Genomic DNA, 18483 nt, shown 5'->3' with positions numbered 1-18483 from the left:
TTGACACACACAGTGGTAATCATGGTGATGATGGTAATGTATTGTGTACAAACACACATGGAAAGAACCTATATAAACATATATGTTTTAATATAGGTTTTGATATAGGTTTTTAATATATGTGACATATTAAAATGTCCGTTTTCCTATATTATATGTACATATATGCACAAATACATATATGTGTACATATATATGTGCATACATATACCTATGTAGGTACATATATGCACGTATATATGTGTGCATATATGCACATATATGTTCAAATATAAGTTTACCTATATGTGCACCTATATGTTCACCTATATGTGCACCTATATGTTCACCTATATGTGCACCTATATGTTCACCTATATGTTTATTAAAATCCATAGCTGCTAGGCAACATAAATAAAAGCCCAAAATGTAGAAATTTACATTATTTATTTACTTAAAGGGGTGGTAAAACACATTGTTTTGAAGGCTTGATTGTGTTTGTGGGGTGCACTGTAACATGTGTTCATGCTTCGTTTTTAAAAAAAAATCATTATTTTTCATATATTTGACCTTTACTGTATTCTACACTGCTCTGTCCCTCCTTGTAAAACGGTCTGATGCTTTCCGGGTTGTATGAAGCCAGTCCCTCAAAAAAACGCAATGGGCTCAGATTGGTTAACTGGCCCAGTGTGTTGTGATTCGCTAACCGCAGTGCACGTTTGTCGGAAACGTCACGCCCCTTACCTTTACCGGTAGACTGTGCTTTGGTCAGTATTAGAAACGATGGCGTCAATAAAACCACACCAATCTGAGCCCGAATCAGACCCAGAACATTTTAGTGAAGATGATCGAGCAGAACCTGTTCAGTCCTCAAGAGTAAAGACTGCGGATCTATAGTGATCGCTACTGAATGGCACTGTTACTTTTGTATTTTTAGAACGATTATAGCCAAATATCTGTCGCAAGAACTATTAACCCAAAACACTAAACACTGGCTTTACTAGTAAGTTAGCCAAATCACACACAGAACCATGTTTAGCAAGCCTGTAGATAAATAATGCATAAAAGCTCTAATCAAAGAATCATTTACACTAATGCCAAGTTCGCTGTTGAGATTTTAACGTTAGTGTTTGTAACGATAGGTGTTCGTCGGATAACGTTAAGTATGAATGAGCATTTAACAGACTGGTTTGCAGAACAGCGTTGTCATCTGTTTACTTCCTTGCTACAATGTACAACCTATTACAGGAAAACACATCGATGAAAAATAAATCAGACTTAGGTTGTGGCCCGTAAACAGCTTCTGTTTGTAAATCCAGCTTTCAGGACAAGCCGTTGTCCATATCCTGTATTGAACTCGCGAACATTGTGGAAGTTTTCCTCCGTGAAATGTGCTGCGGGAGGGAGCCCTGCGCACGTCGTGCATTCACACACTGGCCGCGTTTGTCTCACGCAGCTGACGTTGTGCAAATCCGGCATTGAACTCGCGAAGATGGTGGAAGTTTTCCTCCGTGAGATGTGCTGCGGGAGCCCCGCACGTGCCTGTTCCCTTCTGTCTCATACACACGTGCATATAACATGTTGCATGTTAAACGCTCTGCAACGCACCCCTGTCCCTATGAAGGCTGTACAAAGCAAGTACCCCAGACCTGCAATCCGGATGAATATAACAGCGTTTCCTCGGCATCGCGGCAACAACACTCCAGCCTAACTATACCACAACAGTGGTACAAATGGCGCCCCCGCCCCCCCTATTTAATATTCTCGGAGGAGGGGTTTATGTAAATGTTGAGCCTGGTGATGTTACCAACCCTGGAGGAATGTGTGTAGTCGCCTACTGGCCGTTTGCTGTAGTTCTTAGAAATGGATTTCTTTAAAAGCAAATATCTCCCTTTGCTTTAAACTTTGAACGTTGTAACTTTGCAGATGTTGTTTATGCTCAAGCAGCAACATTACACGTTAGCTAAAGTTAGAATAGTGAAATCGTGGTTTACCACCCCTTTAAGAACAATCAAATAGTACAAGAAAAAAAATATAGTACAGGAACAAAAATATAGTACAAGAATAAAAATAAGACAAAAAACTGAACAGAAAAAAGAAAAAGAAAAAAATTATCTTGTTGATCTTCTCAGCTCCGTGAGCTTCGAATTGCTAGATGTGCCTATCTGCCCTCGGCTGGCTGCCGGCCACTTCTTCAATGTAGCATCTAGGGAAGACAAAAATAATAAGACAATATAATAATAATAATAATGTAGGGCTTCATCAGGAACCCAAAGTGCTTACAGTACAGCTGCGATTGGACACATTTTGGATAAAGGGCTGATCATAATAAAAAATGCGTCATGTAAACACGTCAATTGGACGATTCTGATTGGATTCTGCTAAATCTGAAATAAATTCTGATTGGAAACATCACCCCCCCCCCCCCCTTTTTTTTTTGCGGCATCATTCTTTCATATGCACATGTCCGTCAGCCCTTGGAAGACTAGGTGGAGGTGTCGTAGATGTTAATGTAGTTGTTGACATAAATGGTTGTATCACTGTAGATGTTGATGCAGATGGTAGCTCAATGGGTGTCTCAAAGGTCCCAGTCAGCAGGTCATCCTCCTAAGACAATGCAATGCAAGTATTAAACACTGAAACACGGTTAAACACAGCAGTCATTTTGACATGTCATCACATTATTTACTCTGACCACATCACCCTAGGCTCCTAAACTTACTACCTCACACCTACCTCAACTTGCGACAGGAGAGATTCAACTGTATAGTCCTGACTGTCTATATGCCTATCAAAATTACAATTGGAAGTCATTGGTCTCTCCTTCACGTGAGGCTCAAGAAAGGACATAACAGCCATAAACTTCCCAAACTTCCATCTCTTTTGACTGCCTCCTTCAGCACAACTCCTTTTCTCCTTCTCTGTCCTCCTTTCTTTTAAATATTTGTCTCTCAGATATTTCCATTTTCATCTGCATTCCTCCTTTACCAACACAGGGTAAAAATAACCAATGAGCTAATAACTAATTCCTAATATTGATCCACATGAAAGCAATTTAGAGCCCGCAAACTATTGCTACTGCTGTTAACGTTAGTACAGTTTAAATGAATGAAGGCAACTTACCTGACAAATCCACTGCCCCTCTAACGTGCCTCAATGCCTGCTGTTTTTTGTTTAAATTGTGGTAGTTACGGTTGGTGAAGTCATAGAGCTCCGGTGTAAACTTCCGTCATCACAACGGAAGGCCCTGCCTCTCCATTAATTCGATTGGACAATAGGGTATAATGTATAGGGCTTATATGTGGATAAAAAGAAGCAATACAGGAGACCTATATGGCCTGTATATGCACATATATGCACCTCATTATATATATATATATATATATATATATATATATATATATATATATATATATATATATATATATATATATATATATAAACTGCATATAGGTTTCATATATGTGCATATATCCTCATTTAGGTTCTTTCCATGTGGGAAGGAACTTAATCGCACCATTTGAACCCGCAACCTTCAGGTTACCAGTTGGACTCTCTAACCATTAGGCCACGACTGCCCCCAGTTTTTACCAGTCACCTATAGCTAAAATTGGACAAGAATTTTAAGAAGTTTAAAGGAGCAGTGGTCAAGAGTAAGAAGACTATTCAATGGTCTTATGATGGTCACCTTTAACTTGATGTTTTGCAAAGTCTTGCTGGCTTCTTCAAAGAAAAACTGATTCAATCAACGAAGATGGACTGGCTTATTGAAAGCTAGCTGCCTAATGGCCATGATTAAATAATAATAATAAAAAAAAACTATTAACCCTTGTATGATGTTCGGGTCTGTTGGACCCGTTTTCATTTTTTATCAAAAGAAAAATTATACTATTAATTATTTTTTCAAACTGAGACTCATTGGCCTTGGCTCATTTTCTGTGAGGAATATAGCCTATATCAGAACACATTTCCAATGACCACACACTGTACACCCCCCCTACACATTTATAATAACACTATAATACATCGTAAACATGGTTTATGACGACATCTGTGTCCTCATACTAAAACATACTAAATGGTGTTTTTTGAAATTCAAAAAATGCCAAAAGTTTTCTGTGATTGGTAGGTTTAGAGATAAGGTTAGTGTAGGGGGAAAGATTATACAGTTTGTACATTAGAAAAACCATTATGCCTATGGAGAGATACACCACATATTCAAGTGAGTGAGTGAGTGAGTGTGTGTGTTGTGTGTGTGTGTGTGTGTGTGTGCGTGCGTGTGAGAGACAGATTGTGTGGAAGTGTGAGAGTGCAAGAGTGAGTTTTGTTTCTACCCCTGCCGTTCCCACACGAGGTTGCAATTCTTAAATGTGATCTAACAAAGGTAAATAGAAAATATTAACCATATATGCTGTTTATATTGCTTGTAATTGGGATGAATTAACATCTGTTGAGTATTTTAACATAAAACTTTTGATTGTGTTGAATTAAAAACCCAAAAATGCAGCGGGTCCACCAGACCCACAAACACTGGCTGAATAACAAAAATATGAACACCACACAAAGGTTAAAAGTACTTCATAGCAAGTAAGCAAGCAGGCGAGGAGGGCAGTCACTAAGAGTGTTGGTGGATATTCCTTGTTTCTTATGTTGAGGATCAACACAGGCCTTTGTTAAGTAATGTTTGAAATGAAGCCAAGGCCCTTTGTTCTTTCTGAGCTAATGCACTCTGGGCTGACTCTTCCAGAACCATATCTGCTCAGACTGTGATTGAACGAATGCGATTGCTTTTGATATGGGCTCTAATGAAAACTCCAGATGTTCGGCTACATAGTCCCCTTCAGTTAAAACACGATAACCTTCCACCGGCTAATGTTTGCACATGAAGAAAAAGGATAATGGAAATGGTATATATGCCCAGTGGACACCTCACTGTGGAGGATGGAGATAATATCAGTTAATGAGCTGGACTTTCTTGACCTGTGAACTCTCATGGAAAATACAGTCCTTGTAAAGTCATGCTTGGATAATCATATTACATTGGCAGATAAATTGCAGGTAAGCACTTCGGCCAAACAGCCATTATCTGGTTGCTGTACATGCCAGCAAGCACTCAGAGAAGTCACTTTTCAGTATCTACTGTTCAATAATACAGCCATCACATTCAAAAACACCTTACTTTGCTAGTTCCATTCCTTTGTTAATTCACTCTTAGAACTTTCACACATTCAATAGGGGTGTTTTGTATGAGCTGTTTTGTTTCTTTTTCTTTTCTCTGTGATCAAGAGTGAAAATAATAAGCTTGTTTGAGATAAACAAAATATGCGCAGAACAGATCCCCGGTGATCATCGTGAGATGCATGCTGGTTAGAAATGTGTCCAAGAGTGGTCTGACTTGCTCTGATGTCACGCTGACATACACCGATCAGGCATAACAGTGTGACCACCTTCCTAATATTGTGTTGGCCCCCCTTTTGCTGCCAAAACATCCCTGACCCGTCGAGGCATGGACTCCACTAGACCCCTGAAGGTGTGCTGTGGCACCAATCTGGCACCAAGATGTTAGCAGCAGATCCTTTATGTCCTGTAAGTTGCGAGGTGGGGCCTCCATGCATCGGACTTGTTTGTTCAGCACATCCCATAGATGCTCGATTGGATGATCTGGGGGATTTGGAGGCCAACAGCTCATTGTTGTACTCCTCAAACCCTTCCTGAACCATTTTTGCATTATCCTGCTGAAAGAGCCACAGCCACCAGGGAACCAGACCGTTTCCATGTTTCATGTTGCATTTTTATTGGCTAGTCAGCAGACATAGGTTGTGGCAGCAAACAAACTGTGCGATAGATGATCATGCAACATTTCTGACACTGTCAGAAAATTGTCGCAGGCTATCTTCCGTTGCAAGACCATGACAACTGCCGTCTTTGAACCTGTCTCACTGTACGACAAAGGACCACTGTTTAGGAGACACGACTATAGAAATCGCTTCAATTTGGCCATCTTTTGACTGGGACAGCCTAAAATCATACAATGTGAGCTGCATTAGTCAAGTCTGTTTACATTGTGTTATCATGTTCAAGTCTGTTTAGTTCATGTCAAGAATGGTTCACGTTTGTTAAACTTCACATTGCCTTTAGTGGAGTGGAGTGGACTGTTACACTTCTGAGTACAATGGTGATGGTGGCTGCTTTAAAGTCCCTGTAAAGTCAAAACTAAACATGTGTTCTGAGTTCCTCACACCACAGATATATGTGTTATTAACCACCCAGCCAAATTTGAATCATAAAAAAATCCGGGAAGTACATAAAATAGCTTATCAAAAACCTGAAAAAATGAGCTGCATTCTCTGCTCTCAAACGCTGGGGGAGTGTCCGCTGTCGGCGCCGAAACCACGCCCACTCGCGGGAAAGCGGCAGTAGCACACAAGACAACACTCACTGATCACGAGCGTCTATGATCACGGCGCACCAGATGTCGGTGGGACGGGAGGATGAAGGCCTGAGCGGGGGATAGTCGGTTCTGCAGCGGATTATCAGTGAATCCCAGTTGTCTCCGGTGAAAGTTTGTAAAACGATCCGGTGTAAAGTCACTGCAGAGGTAGGTGTCGGTGATGATCCTCAGCTCTCTATCAAGGTTGCTGTTCACAAAATTAATCCACTTCTTCATCGTTTTTGTTTTGTAAGCTGTTATGTAAGTTGTTGACTATAGTAACTAAGAGTACTAACAGTAACTCGCGATCGAACTGATGCGAATGTGCTCTAGTTATGATCGTGTTAGGGGAGGAGCCAGGCTCGGTGGCTCCAGTGCGTCATCAAGCCACCGTTTTAGCCCCGCCCAGAAAATCCTGAACACAGCAACGGTGAAAAACTGTTTAACGGTCTAAGTTCTGAATTCAGTACTTCATAGTTCACAGTCTTTGTAATGTGTTTCAGCAGTGCATTTCTAACATTTATAATGTGTTTAGAAACAAATCTCAGAATTGCCTTTACAGGGACTTTAAAGACTGGTCTCCCCAGGTCAATGCTAACTGTTTAACTCTCTGCAACTCAGGAAATCTGGAAATATGTTGTATGTTAACATTGTCCATGCCATGTCGGAAATTGAGTGATCACTGTCTTAATGTGTAGTGAACCAGGGTCCTTACCAGGGATTAGTGTTCACGATATACTGATTCACAGCTAGGAAGCTGACTGAGACGCACCCCAATACACACCCCGATACAGGGCTTCACTGGAGATTGTGCTGCATACACGATAAAATGCCTCAGAGCTTCAGTGTCCAATGTAACATCACTACTGTGCTCCACTGGCCAGCCCATTAAACATTTCCTGGAGGCACCACTGTTCAACAGTGAGAGGAAATTAATGATTGATCACAGTTATGTTGACATGACAAGATAAGATATGCCACCAGAGACAAGTCGCATGTAAAGGGCCTAAACCCTACAAATAAACAGTTGTGGTTGGTTACTTAATAGTTCTTTTTCAGCTGCAGTGCTTAAGCTCTTAAGTTTTTGGCAAAGCATCATGTAATTTTGCTCATATTTTTTCAACAGATTTCACAAACTCATAACATTAAGTATAAAATTTGTCAAAAGCAAGTACAGCTACTTGACCATCACATACTAAAACAAGTGCTTTTTGTATTTTTCCCATATATAGGCCTAGTCATGTGAAAAAGAAAAGACACTGAATTATATGGTTCTATGTATCAGGACATAATAAAAACGTATCTGGTATTTGGCAGATCTTAAAATAAGAAACAAATACTTTGGCAGGTAAATACAACCTCAGATGAACAACAACACATGACATATCACACTGTGTCAGTATTTATTTAACAAAAACTAGACCAAAATGGAAAAGCCATTGGTGACAAACTAAGTACACCCTTACTGCTTCCATAGGAATTAAGAGGGTAAAAGAGCAGTCAGGCGCTGCTAATCAGGCTGAACACGTAATGCTTGCATCAGCAAACGTGACCACCTCTATAAAAGTCAAAGTTTTGGAAGTTTGCTGGTCTGGAGCATTCAGGTGTGTGTTCACACAATGGCAAGGAGGAAAGTCATCAGCAATGGTCTTAGAGAAGCAATTGTTGCTGCCATCAATCTGAGAAGGGATAAACGGCCATTTACAAACAATTTGAAGCCCATTAATCTACTGTTATTCATACAGTAAGTGGAAAACATTCAAGACAGTTGCCATTGCCAATCCTCCCAGGAGTGGATATCCCAGCAAATTCACCCCAAGGTCAGACCCACCACTGTTCAGAGAAATCGCAAAACACCCAAGAACTACACCTCAGACTCTACAGGCCTCAGTTAACATGTTAAAGTTCATGGCAGTACAATTAGAAAAAGACGAGACAAATATGGCATGTTTGGAAGGGCTGACAGGAAAAAGATCCTCTCTATAAAGAACATAGCAGCACGGCTTATTTTTTGCAGAGATGCATCTGATCAAACATCAAGACTTCTGGAACAATGTCCTGTGGATAGATGAGACCAAAGTGGAGATGTTTGGCCATAATGCACAGCGCATCATGTTAAACACAGCATATCAGCACAAACACTTCATACCAACTGTTCATCACGCTGATGGAAGGTGGATGATTTTTGGCTTGTTTTGCAGCCACAGGACCTGAGCACCTCACAGTCATTGAGTTGACCATGAACTCCTCTGTATTCAAGAGTCAAATGCGAGGCCATCTGTCCTACAGCTAAAGCTTGGCAGAAATTGGGTCATGCAAGTATACAACAGAATGGCTGAAAAAGAAAATAATCAAGGTGTTGCACTGGCCCAGTCAAAGTACAGACCTTAATCCAACTGAAATGTTGCAGCGGGACCTTGAGAGAGCTGTGCATAAACCAATGCCCCGCAAACCTCAATGAACTGAAGCAACGTTCTAAAGAAGAGCGGGCCAAAATACCTCTAGAACGATGCAAGAAATTGATACTGTCATACAGAAAACGATTCCTTCAATTTTTGCTATTGCTGCTAAAAGTCGCTTTACGAGAAATTTAATCATAGGGTATTCTTAGTTTGTTACCCCTGGATTTTCCATTTTGGCTTTATTGTTGTTAAATAAACAATGACACACTGTAATATGTAAGAATTTGCGGATTTTATTAAAATATCTGGATGACAAGTTGTCTGACATTCTTGTGTTCATTCGAAAGGGCAGATGCATTGATACTCAAAACCATGATCAGAAATGCTGTGATAATGATCAAATTAAACAAGAACATCAAACATCTTAATGAAAAACTCTCATTTCTGGACCTTTATAAGGAAACAGCCAAGCAACCAAAATTACATGTACTGTACTGACATGTACAAAACTATGTACTGTTTGTTACAAGATTCCCAATTATTTCCATTATTACACAATTTCTAGGATATGTACAGGCTTTACATTTTTATTCCAATGTTGTAATTAGCAATGTTTAATTTTACACTACAGCATTAACTAAAGTTTCTTAAGGGTCAAGGACATTTTTCTACAAAGCAGACAGCATTTTTTTTTTACAAAGCTATCTGCATCTTCTGCGCTGCATCAAGCCACTTCTATAATATCTGCAAATTATTGCAAGGCTTAGACTAACTGTAACTGTAAGACTCCAATAAAATGAATAGGTAATTATTCCAGTTGAGTAAAACTGGCTGTGTCTATATCATGACACAACATTATTGCAAATGTATTTTTTAAATAATTATTATTATTTTAAATTATTATTTTCCCTGGTTCTTTAGGGTACTCTTGTAAGAGAGTAGCAGTGACTGGGACAGACTTTAAGGATCAACTCTGCTTAAAAAGATGCAATGCAATCTAATACTGTTTACATTAAATAAGCCTGGTCCTGAGCAGGTTTGAGCTTATGGACCTGTTTCTATGACAGCAAATTTACACTACACGATACATGAAACCATAACATTCTAAAGGGTGTCCATTTTATCCCGAAATTCAAACAATAAAATGCTGTTTTGATGCTCTTTCATGTGACGTGACTGATCGCATCAGGTCAAGTGTCCGCATGGAGCGCGCGCTCGCGCGTGTGAACGTGTTCATCTGTGTACGCGATCATCTCTTCCTAAACAATAAACATGAATTCATATCTTAAGGTATGTTGAGGATACATTACAATTTACTGAAACGTATAATATGTTGTGTAATCGCTCAATCTATTGATGTTGACCTTTCCACCTCAATGGACGGAGATGAACTCTTTCACTAAAAATATGCACTATATTAGCTATATTAGCTAGCAAATGTCATTTCCACCACATCTCAATATACAGCTGTTATTTAAAAATATAATAACTTATGGCACTCAAGAATGGTCTAAGATAATTTTGTTACTAGTTTTACCATTTTTTCCACAATGTACAATAATTATACATTTGTCAATTAGATAAATTAACTGCCCTAAGGACCAAATGCTGAATTGTACATCAGTCACAGTCTGAAAGTTAATATTGGTTTGGGTAAGAGCATATTAGAAAAAAAAAACTTGAATTTTTATATTAAGTAGAGCATGATCACATACATTTTGGATACATTTTTAATGTGTGATGAAAACGTAAGTATTTAAAAAAAAATGTGTGTGGTGATTGAAATGACGGTGTTGTGGAAATGACAATTAATTAACGTGAATGTAGAGAAACAATATATATATATATATATATATATATATATATATATATATATATATATATATATATATATATATATATATATATATATATATATATATATATATATATATATATATATACAGTATATATATACAGTATATATATATATATATATATATATATATATATATATATATATATATATATATATATATATATATATATATATATATAAAGTATTTTAATATATTATAATATAATATAAAAAAAACACATCACAATCCATATCAATTGTACTTTGTAATCATAAATGTCATTTCCACCACACTGCCCTCTGTGGTGGATATTACATTTCTGTCGTTTTTTTTTGTTTTGTGAAAAAATGGAAGATATAGCTTCACTGATTAGCTTTGAATTAATACATAGCATTTCATGTATGCAAAATACTCTTATTTAACTTAAAATCTTTATCTTTTTTAAAATACCCTTGAAGGTACAGCATGTTTGGAAATGACGTAGAATAAGTATATGAACTGTTCAAGCAATATTTAGCTTGATTTTTCTTAATTTGTTGTTGATGAAAATTTTAATTCAATCCAAGTCTAACATGTGCTCTGATTTCACTGAACATTTCCAAATAAACCACCTAAACAATCTCTCACACAAACTATTTAAATGGACATGACTGTGTTGTGGTGGAACACCAATACTGTGCGACAGCTGTATTTTGTATAAAAAGTAATATTGATAGTAGCACATTAAATATTATAATGTATTTTAATTATTTTACCAGTGCTTAATTCAGGTGCATTAATAGTTACCAGATAAGTCACATTTTAAAACTGTATTTTCATTGTTGAAGTTCAAAAGTCTGGGTGTGCAACAAGGAGAAACAGTGATTTTGACACCTATAAGGAGGTTGAAAAGTATGAAAAAATCATAATTGAAAGGTAGTAAAAATAATGTAAGGTGGATTTATTGGAATCTGGAATCTGTTGCTCTCTTCCTTAATCGACCATACACTCAGAATGTGGCTGTGTTACTTATTGCCTCCCTGGACAGAGACTCAGAACACTGTTGTATCATGTTGATGTCTGTTATTATTACCTCCTTCCACAATGTCTGGAGACTTCATGTCTGTTAATGTCCCTTTCCTTAGACTCAGAACATAGTTGTATCTCAGAACAAGGAGTGTCTCTTGAAAGGGTAAATGTATCCCTTTCCGATGAGGAGATTTGCAATTTGGCGCTTCAGCATTCCTGAGTGGCTGTTGACATCAGATGGGGGCACACTCAGCTTGGTCCGCCATTCTTCCCAACGTGGGACTGCATTTCAAAAGCGCACAGTTAGAACTGTGTTTTTTAAAATTCACCTATGCATTATTAACTTTCCAAACAACCACCAGAATACCTTTGACAATGTTCTGAGCACACAGAGTCCATACATGAAGGGAAAAGAATGATTCATTTGTGATTCAATCATTCAATGAATGTTAACAGCTGCATTTTTGGAAATTGTTGTAGGGGTTAAGCAGGACACAAGCCTAACGCAGGGCTAGTTGTTGTAACACGCATGGTTTCAATATTTCCACACATGCTAGCATAATGGAAATTTACCAGTTTCCATATTAACACTATATTAGTAAATTTTTCATCAAATAGTTGAGACAAATCAACTATTATTTTATTCTCCAATCTATTAGAAGTTTAAAGAGTTATTTAATGCTTAGTTAACTAGCAGAAGACACTAGCCAGGTTTAAATCCCAAGTTACGCAGGTGGGACACATTGTAACACTGTTACAAAATGCCCCGCTTAGGCATGTGCCGGTATCAAATTTTCGTGCTGCGATTACTTACCGAAGCTTTTATCACGGTATACGGTATTATAATGATATTGAAATTCGTTGCAAAAAAGTGTTGTCATACTATAACAGGTTTAATAACTTTCTTATAACAATAAGAACCAAACATTTAAATACTTTAAAGCAATACACAAAAATGTATAAAGTAAACAAATATTTAAAACAGATTAAAGAGCTAAAGAATTATAAAGAACAATAGGTAACACTTTACAATAAGGTCTCGCTAGTTAATGCATTAACATTAACAAAAAGCTACATTTTTACAGTTATTATTCTTTGATAATGTTAGTTTAAAAAGCAGCTGTTAGTTAGTGTTAGCTCAGGTCCATTAAATAATACAGTTACAACTTTTGATATTAATAATGTGTTATTAAATGCTGAAATTTACATTTAACTAAGATTAATTCACGTTTTAGAAGTATTTTTCATTGTCAGTTTGTTAATGAATGAACTAATGTTAAATAATGGAGCATTATTGTAAAGTGTGCGACTGAACAACAACCAGAACATATTCAAACAATATTTAGGGCATGTAATTTAGTCCAGATTAAAATATAAAAATGTTTAAGTTTGAAAATGAAACGCCTTAAGTCTTTAAGTACTAAAGAGCACCTATCATGGCATTTAAAATGTTCCAAATATTGTTTTAGAAGTCCCCAACAACAGTTTTGCATGCATGCAATGACAAAAAAGACTTTAGTTTTCTTATAATATGCATTTATTTTTACCTGTTTTGACAGCGATTCTCAAATGATTCCTTTAGTGATTCACTTTTCAAAACCCCACCTTTACGTGACGCTAATCTGCGGTGATTGGTCAGATGACCCAGTCAGTTGTGATTGGTATAGTCTGTGCAGATATTTTCGGAAACGGAACGCCCATCAAAGTCTTATAATGACAGTAATTTGTTAATATGTGTCAGGAGTTATGAATATGAAAACCGCGTCGGTACTGTTTGATTGTAATATGAGCCTCAGCTGATCTCATTCATAAAAAAACTCCTCACGAAGACTCGCGACAAATCAACATCCCTCAGGGCTTTTAGTTCAAAAGTGTGCAGATGAGGAGACATATTGATAGATTCTCATGTGTCTGTGTCAAATTTCTAAACAGAGGAGTATTTTTTATTCAATACTTCCTCAAAATGGGCAGAAATAGCCTAATCATGAGCGATTGAGTCTCTTATGTGTTGTTTTCAATTCATACTGGCAGCCGGAGGGCGCTCTGTGCACATGTAGTCCATATATGGTACAGACAGACGAAGAAGATACCATGTGCCATAATAAAAGTCCATAATAAAAGCTTCCTGAGATCGCGAAACATACATTTGACGACTAATAATAAACACTCAATCGCGACGATGTATGGTTTGTCTTCAAGCCACTTAGTCTTCAAATGCTCATCCTTGGGCAGATGAAAAAAGTTTGCTTTTGAGTCGCACTTCAGAACACAGCGTCTCGTGGCCATGATGTTTTCTAGTTTTCACTGGCGTCTTGGAGCGCAATAAGTGGGCGTATCGTATTCAAATAACTTGACAAGTTGACGTCATCTAGTCAGAGAAAAAGCTTCGGTCTTCTAACGATTCTTAAAAATGACTCCGAGTCGACTCTTACTTTTGAAAGAAAATAACTATATATACGGTGCACTGTCATATTTCAAGCTATCACAGGATGTTTTTGTTCACTTAGATCTATGTTACACACTACATGAAAGGTAAATTTCAAAATTCCATGATAGGTGCTCTTTAAGTATTTGGTTATGTGATGAGATTTGTTTACCAGGATTACCGGGGAAACGGCTGCATTTCTGCTGTTCCGTCAGCGCCCTCTGCTGTCAGAGAGTGAATGTGCGTTTCATTCAGCGCGTCTCCTTCATGCGTTCCGCCATGTGCTCGGCTCGTTGGGTTTTGTTTACATCAGTGCGCGTTCCTCTTTGACGGTATTGTTCATTTGAAATGGTTGATGGGTAAAGTATTCTTAAAATGCATTCTAAAAATCGGAATAATTCATAAGAAATAATTATTCAGGTTTTTTGAAGTGCCCACAATAACAATATTGTGTATGTTCTTTATGGCGTATATCATATTACCGTTTACCAGCACATGTCTAGCCCCTATGAGAACTGTGTTCTATGACATTAGTGATGTAATTCACATTAAAGGGTACATAACACACACATTTTTCCGCCAGTCTCATGTTAATCTTGAGTACCTATAGAGTAGTATTGCATCCTTTATATCTCCAAAGAGTCTTTAGTTTTATCAAATTTATGAAAGACAGATACGCTGTACTGATTCTTTACAAAAACGGCAGTGCTCATGCAGGCGTGCTCACACACACACACACACACACACACACACAAAAAAAATACATCATGCCATTATCCCTGGATAACTTTCGATTCACTTTAAGTTTGTGTTGTTTATATTCTATGCACTTAAGCGCCGATTGCCAACAAAACAGATATTTGATGCAGTTTCACTCACCGCCTGCGGTTTCGACTCATGACCGAGAACGAACAAACACACTTGCAGAACTCCGTTGCTGCACTGGAAAAACAAATTGCATCCACTGTTTTCTTAATACTGGGTTATTTGTGAAGCTGAACAAGGATATCTTTCCCTCACAACACACTTCTCAGGGCTACTTGATTTTTAATGTACTAAGATGAACGCTATGAAAACATACTTGTTTTTATCATTTGAAACTGCTACAACGGCGGGGAAGATGCATGGGCATTAATTTGCGTTATATTACCTAAAATTGCCTACCCCATTACAGATGGTGACACACAAATGAGGACATGTCCACATTAAAGCATTTCAATGGGCTTAAACAGCTTGCCTTTTTAGAGCAGCTTTAGTTCCAAATAACTGACAGTCATGACCTAAACATTTTATTAACAATAATCAATACTAAAATTCATTATTAACTTAGTTTTTGTGGCATCAGTTGCACGCACATTCAAGCTCCGGCGATATCCCTGTTCTTGGCTCATTTTGTCCAGATCATTGATTTAATCAATGATCTGTTGACTCATGTACACCTGCAATTGGATCAGTTAACAAATTAATCACTTCAATTCAGCAGGTTCACTTGAAAGAATCAACTTGTTCACGAATCAGACATCACTCTTGCGTCTCATGTAAAAATGCCATACTTGTTTGGTAACAATTTGAAATGTTTCTTAAGAAATATAAATGAAACATTAGACATATTTTGTGTACTTTTTAAGACCAAAAAGTAAAAGCAAAAACAACTCAAAATCTCTGTGTGTACATTAATGAAATTAGATGGAATGCAAATGGAGACTTTTGATGAAGTCTTCTGCTTCTGAACTCCCCTAGAGTTTCTGATGATATCTTGAAAATGTTGTTTCCCCATGATCCAAAAATTAGAATTTTCCATATGAGCTCTTCTTTACGAACATTTCTCATCCAGTACATCCATAGAGAAAATGTATTTACAGTAATTTATGCCTCCATTCTTACAGTACAGCACAACATGGTCTTGTACATGTCTTTTTTTATTTTACAAGAAACATATGGTTAGCTTAAATTAAACACCTGAGATCACCATTGTGTTTTATCAGCTTTGAGCAATAAAAATTTCCCGTGAGTTACGATCATGTTTGATAATCACCTTTCTGTTCAAGTACTAGGTGGAAAATGAGCTCTATTCTTGGTTATACAATGGTCTGAGATAACATGAATCGTCTATGAAAGAATTCCATGAACTTCAGATGATTTGTTAGGGTCAGATAACCACTGCTGCTTAGCTGAGGTCTCTGAGGAATGAGACCAGCTTATATCTCTGGGCTTTCATCGAAGAATATGTCTTTTCCTTCACTTGAAAGCCACAGAGGCTGGTATTTGTTACAGAGGACCCCCGTTTTATCTCCAGCTTGTTATAGTCATCTAATTCATTAGGGTGGTGTCAAAGGTGAGGCCGTACCATGGAGTCATAGGCCAGCTCGGTGTGATTGCTCTCCCTGAGGGCAACTGAGATGAGTCAGTCCTGCTCATTAAAAACATGACAAAGAACAAAGATACTTTGGAAAACTGCAGGAATGAATGACACAATTATCTGTTTCTTTTATGTGAAATATTATGTGTGGTGGCTCAAATGTGAATGCTATACTGACGAACACTGACATTGCATTTATACATTTAATTTCAGGTTGTCTGGTTTCATGTTGCCATCACCCATCGTGAGTTCAGGGTCGATTTTGGCACTGTGGTTTACTACGGATTTCGCAGTGAGTGCCCAAGGATTTAAAGCAATCTATGAAGGTAGGAAACATTGGCTTTAAATGATTCTTGTGTGTTAAACATGTCATTTTTTGCCCCAGGTAAATTTGCTTAGTTCTGGTCTAGCCATCTGCATTTGTGCCAACAGGATGGCACACAGACGTGCATAGCCTTTTGACTATCGGCATAAAATCTGGCCCTTATAATGGCATATTCTGGGCACGAACCGCCCACTTAGAGAAGAATAGACAGTTTGGCCATTATGTAAAGCAACCAACCACAGTTTGTTTTGTTTTTATGGGCCATTTAGGAGAGGAAAAAATTTTGAATGTGACCAGTTGTAGAGAAAGCACAGAAATATGTGCAGACCATATAATTTCTCCCACCCAAAAGTACTGATCATTTTTCATTCATAACTCGGAAAACAAAGAAGAATTTGCATTCTGCTCATTGATATCTAGTTTATTTGCTACAAAGTCTGTGAAAAAAACAAAACCCTCAAAGATATGATGCCGCTAACCTGGCAAAATTATACGTAGGCAAATCCAGTGACTAGTGAAGCACTCATTGTATCAGCACAATTTTGTTTCCTGCCAGATTGATGCACACTGACTCCTACAACCTGCTTAAACCCAACCACTCCTATTGGAACTGTCTGTTTTTTTTTGCTAGCTCTGTCTAGTTTTGTGTGCAATATGCATGAGGCGGTCATTGAACAGACTGGTCTGTGAGTGTGCCATCTGTGGCTGAGAATAGATAGCGCATGAATCATGTTTTTTTTGAGGGGGTGGGGGCAGATTAGGTTGGATTGAAGTGTAGTGGTGCATTTAAACACTCTAAGGAGCTGCTTTCTCTGGTTTAGTAAAATACTGTCTTTGTCCTGCAGTGTTTAATTTTGTTTGCTAGTCCTCTCTAGATTGATTGTAAGTCTCAGGGAAACTAGATTTACACACCCTGCAAACTCATCAATGAGTGTTTTAGATTAGCTCAGGGATTAAAAGAGGCACCCCAGACTCAAGTGGATGTAATTCTATTTTGTCTTTGAAACCTAGAGCTATTTGTTTTATTTAAACAGGAAATGTGAGCGAATATATATTTTCTGATCCAGAGCTTTCACCTCAGCTTTACTGACTTTACATGTTGATGTTATTCTACATGTACAGCTTGACACTGTGACTGCGGAAATAGTTTTAGATAAAATGAGTAAAAAATAATGAAAGTTCATCTTTTCATCTTTGTGTCAATCCAAACCTTTATACTGTTGTTGTTGTTGTTTTCTGACAGAACAGTTCATAGCGGCTTTGCAAACTTGCACAAGACTGCTTGCACAAGAAAAATGCTTGTTTTTTTATAGCTGGATATATTGCATATGGTCATGGAATAAAGAGGCGTGACATTTTTTCTAAAATTCTCCTTTAATGTTTTACGTGGAAAATAGATTTTCGATCATGAAACATTTGAGGCTGAGTAAACATTGTCCTAATGAATATTCACATATTTTCAATTTGTAAAACAAAACAAAATAAATGATAAAATACATTTTGATAGTTTGATAAAATGTTAGTTCCTGGTGACCATTATCAGTTGGTCGGCCATGCCAAATGAATCCCTTAGCTTTACTCCTAAAGCACTGTGGGCCCTATCATACACCCGGCGCAATGTGAAACCAGTTGTGCAGTGTTAATTTTGACAGCAAATTTTGATTTAGTTTTTGTCATAGTCTTTTGACTAAAATTACATTTAGTTTTAGTCATATTT

At 37.5% G+C, this 18483-nt stretch overlaps 1 protein-coding gene across 2 annotated transcripts in view; it reads left to right on the top strand.

Moving 5' to 3' along the window:
• LOC307142376 (CUB and sushi domain-containing protein 1) overlaps window positions 1-18483 on the top strand; it is a 787545-nt gene that overhangs the window by 294627 nt on the left and 474435 nt on the right. For both annotated transcript variants that reach the window (XM_079843154.1, XM_079843155.1), the window contains one exon: window positions 16655-16767. In XM_079843154.1, coding sequence (XP_079699280.1) covers window positions 16655-16767 — 113 coding nt within the window. The remainder of the gene's footprint in view (window positions 1-16654; window positions 16768-18483) is intronic.

This window comes from Gobio gobio, assembly GCF_949357685.1.
Source record: "Gobio gobio genome assembly, chromosome: 18".
In the NCBI taxonomy this organism is placed as follows: Eukaryota; Metazoa; Chordata; class Actinopteri; order Cypriniformes; family Gobionidae; genus Gobio; species Gobio gobio.
The sequence above is the reverse complement of the archived record's forward strand: the minus strand, read 5'-3'. Positions and strand labels throughout refer to the sequence as shown.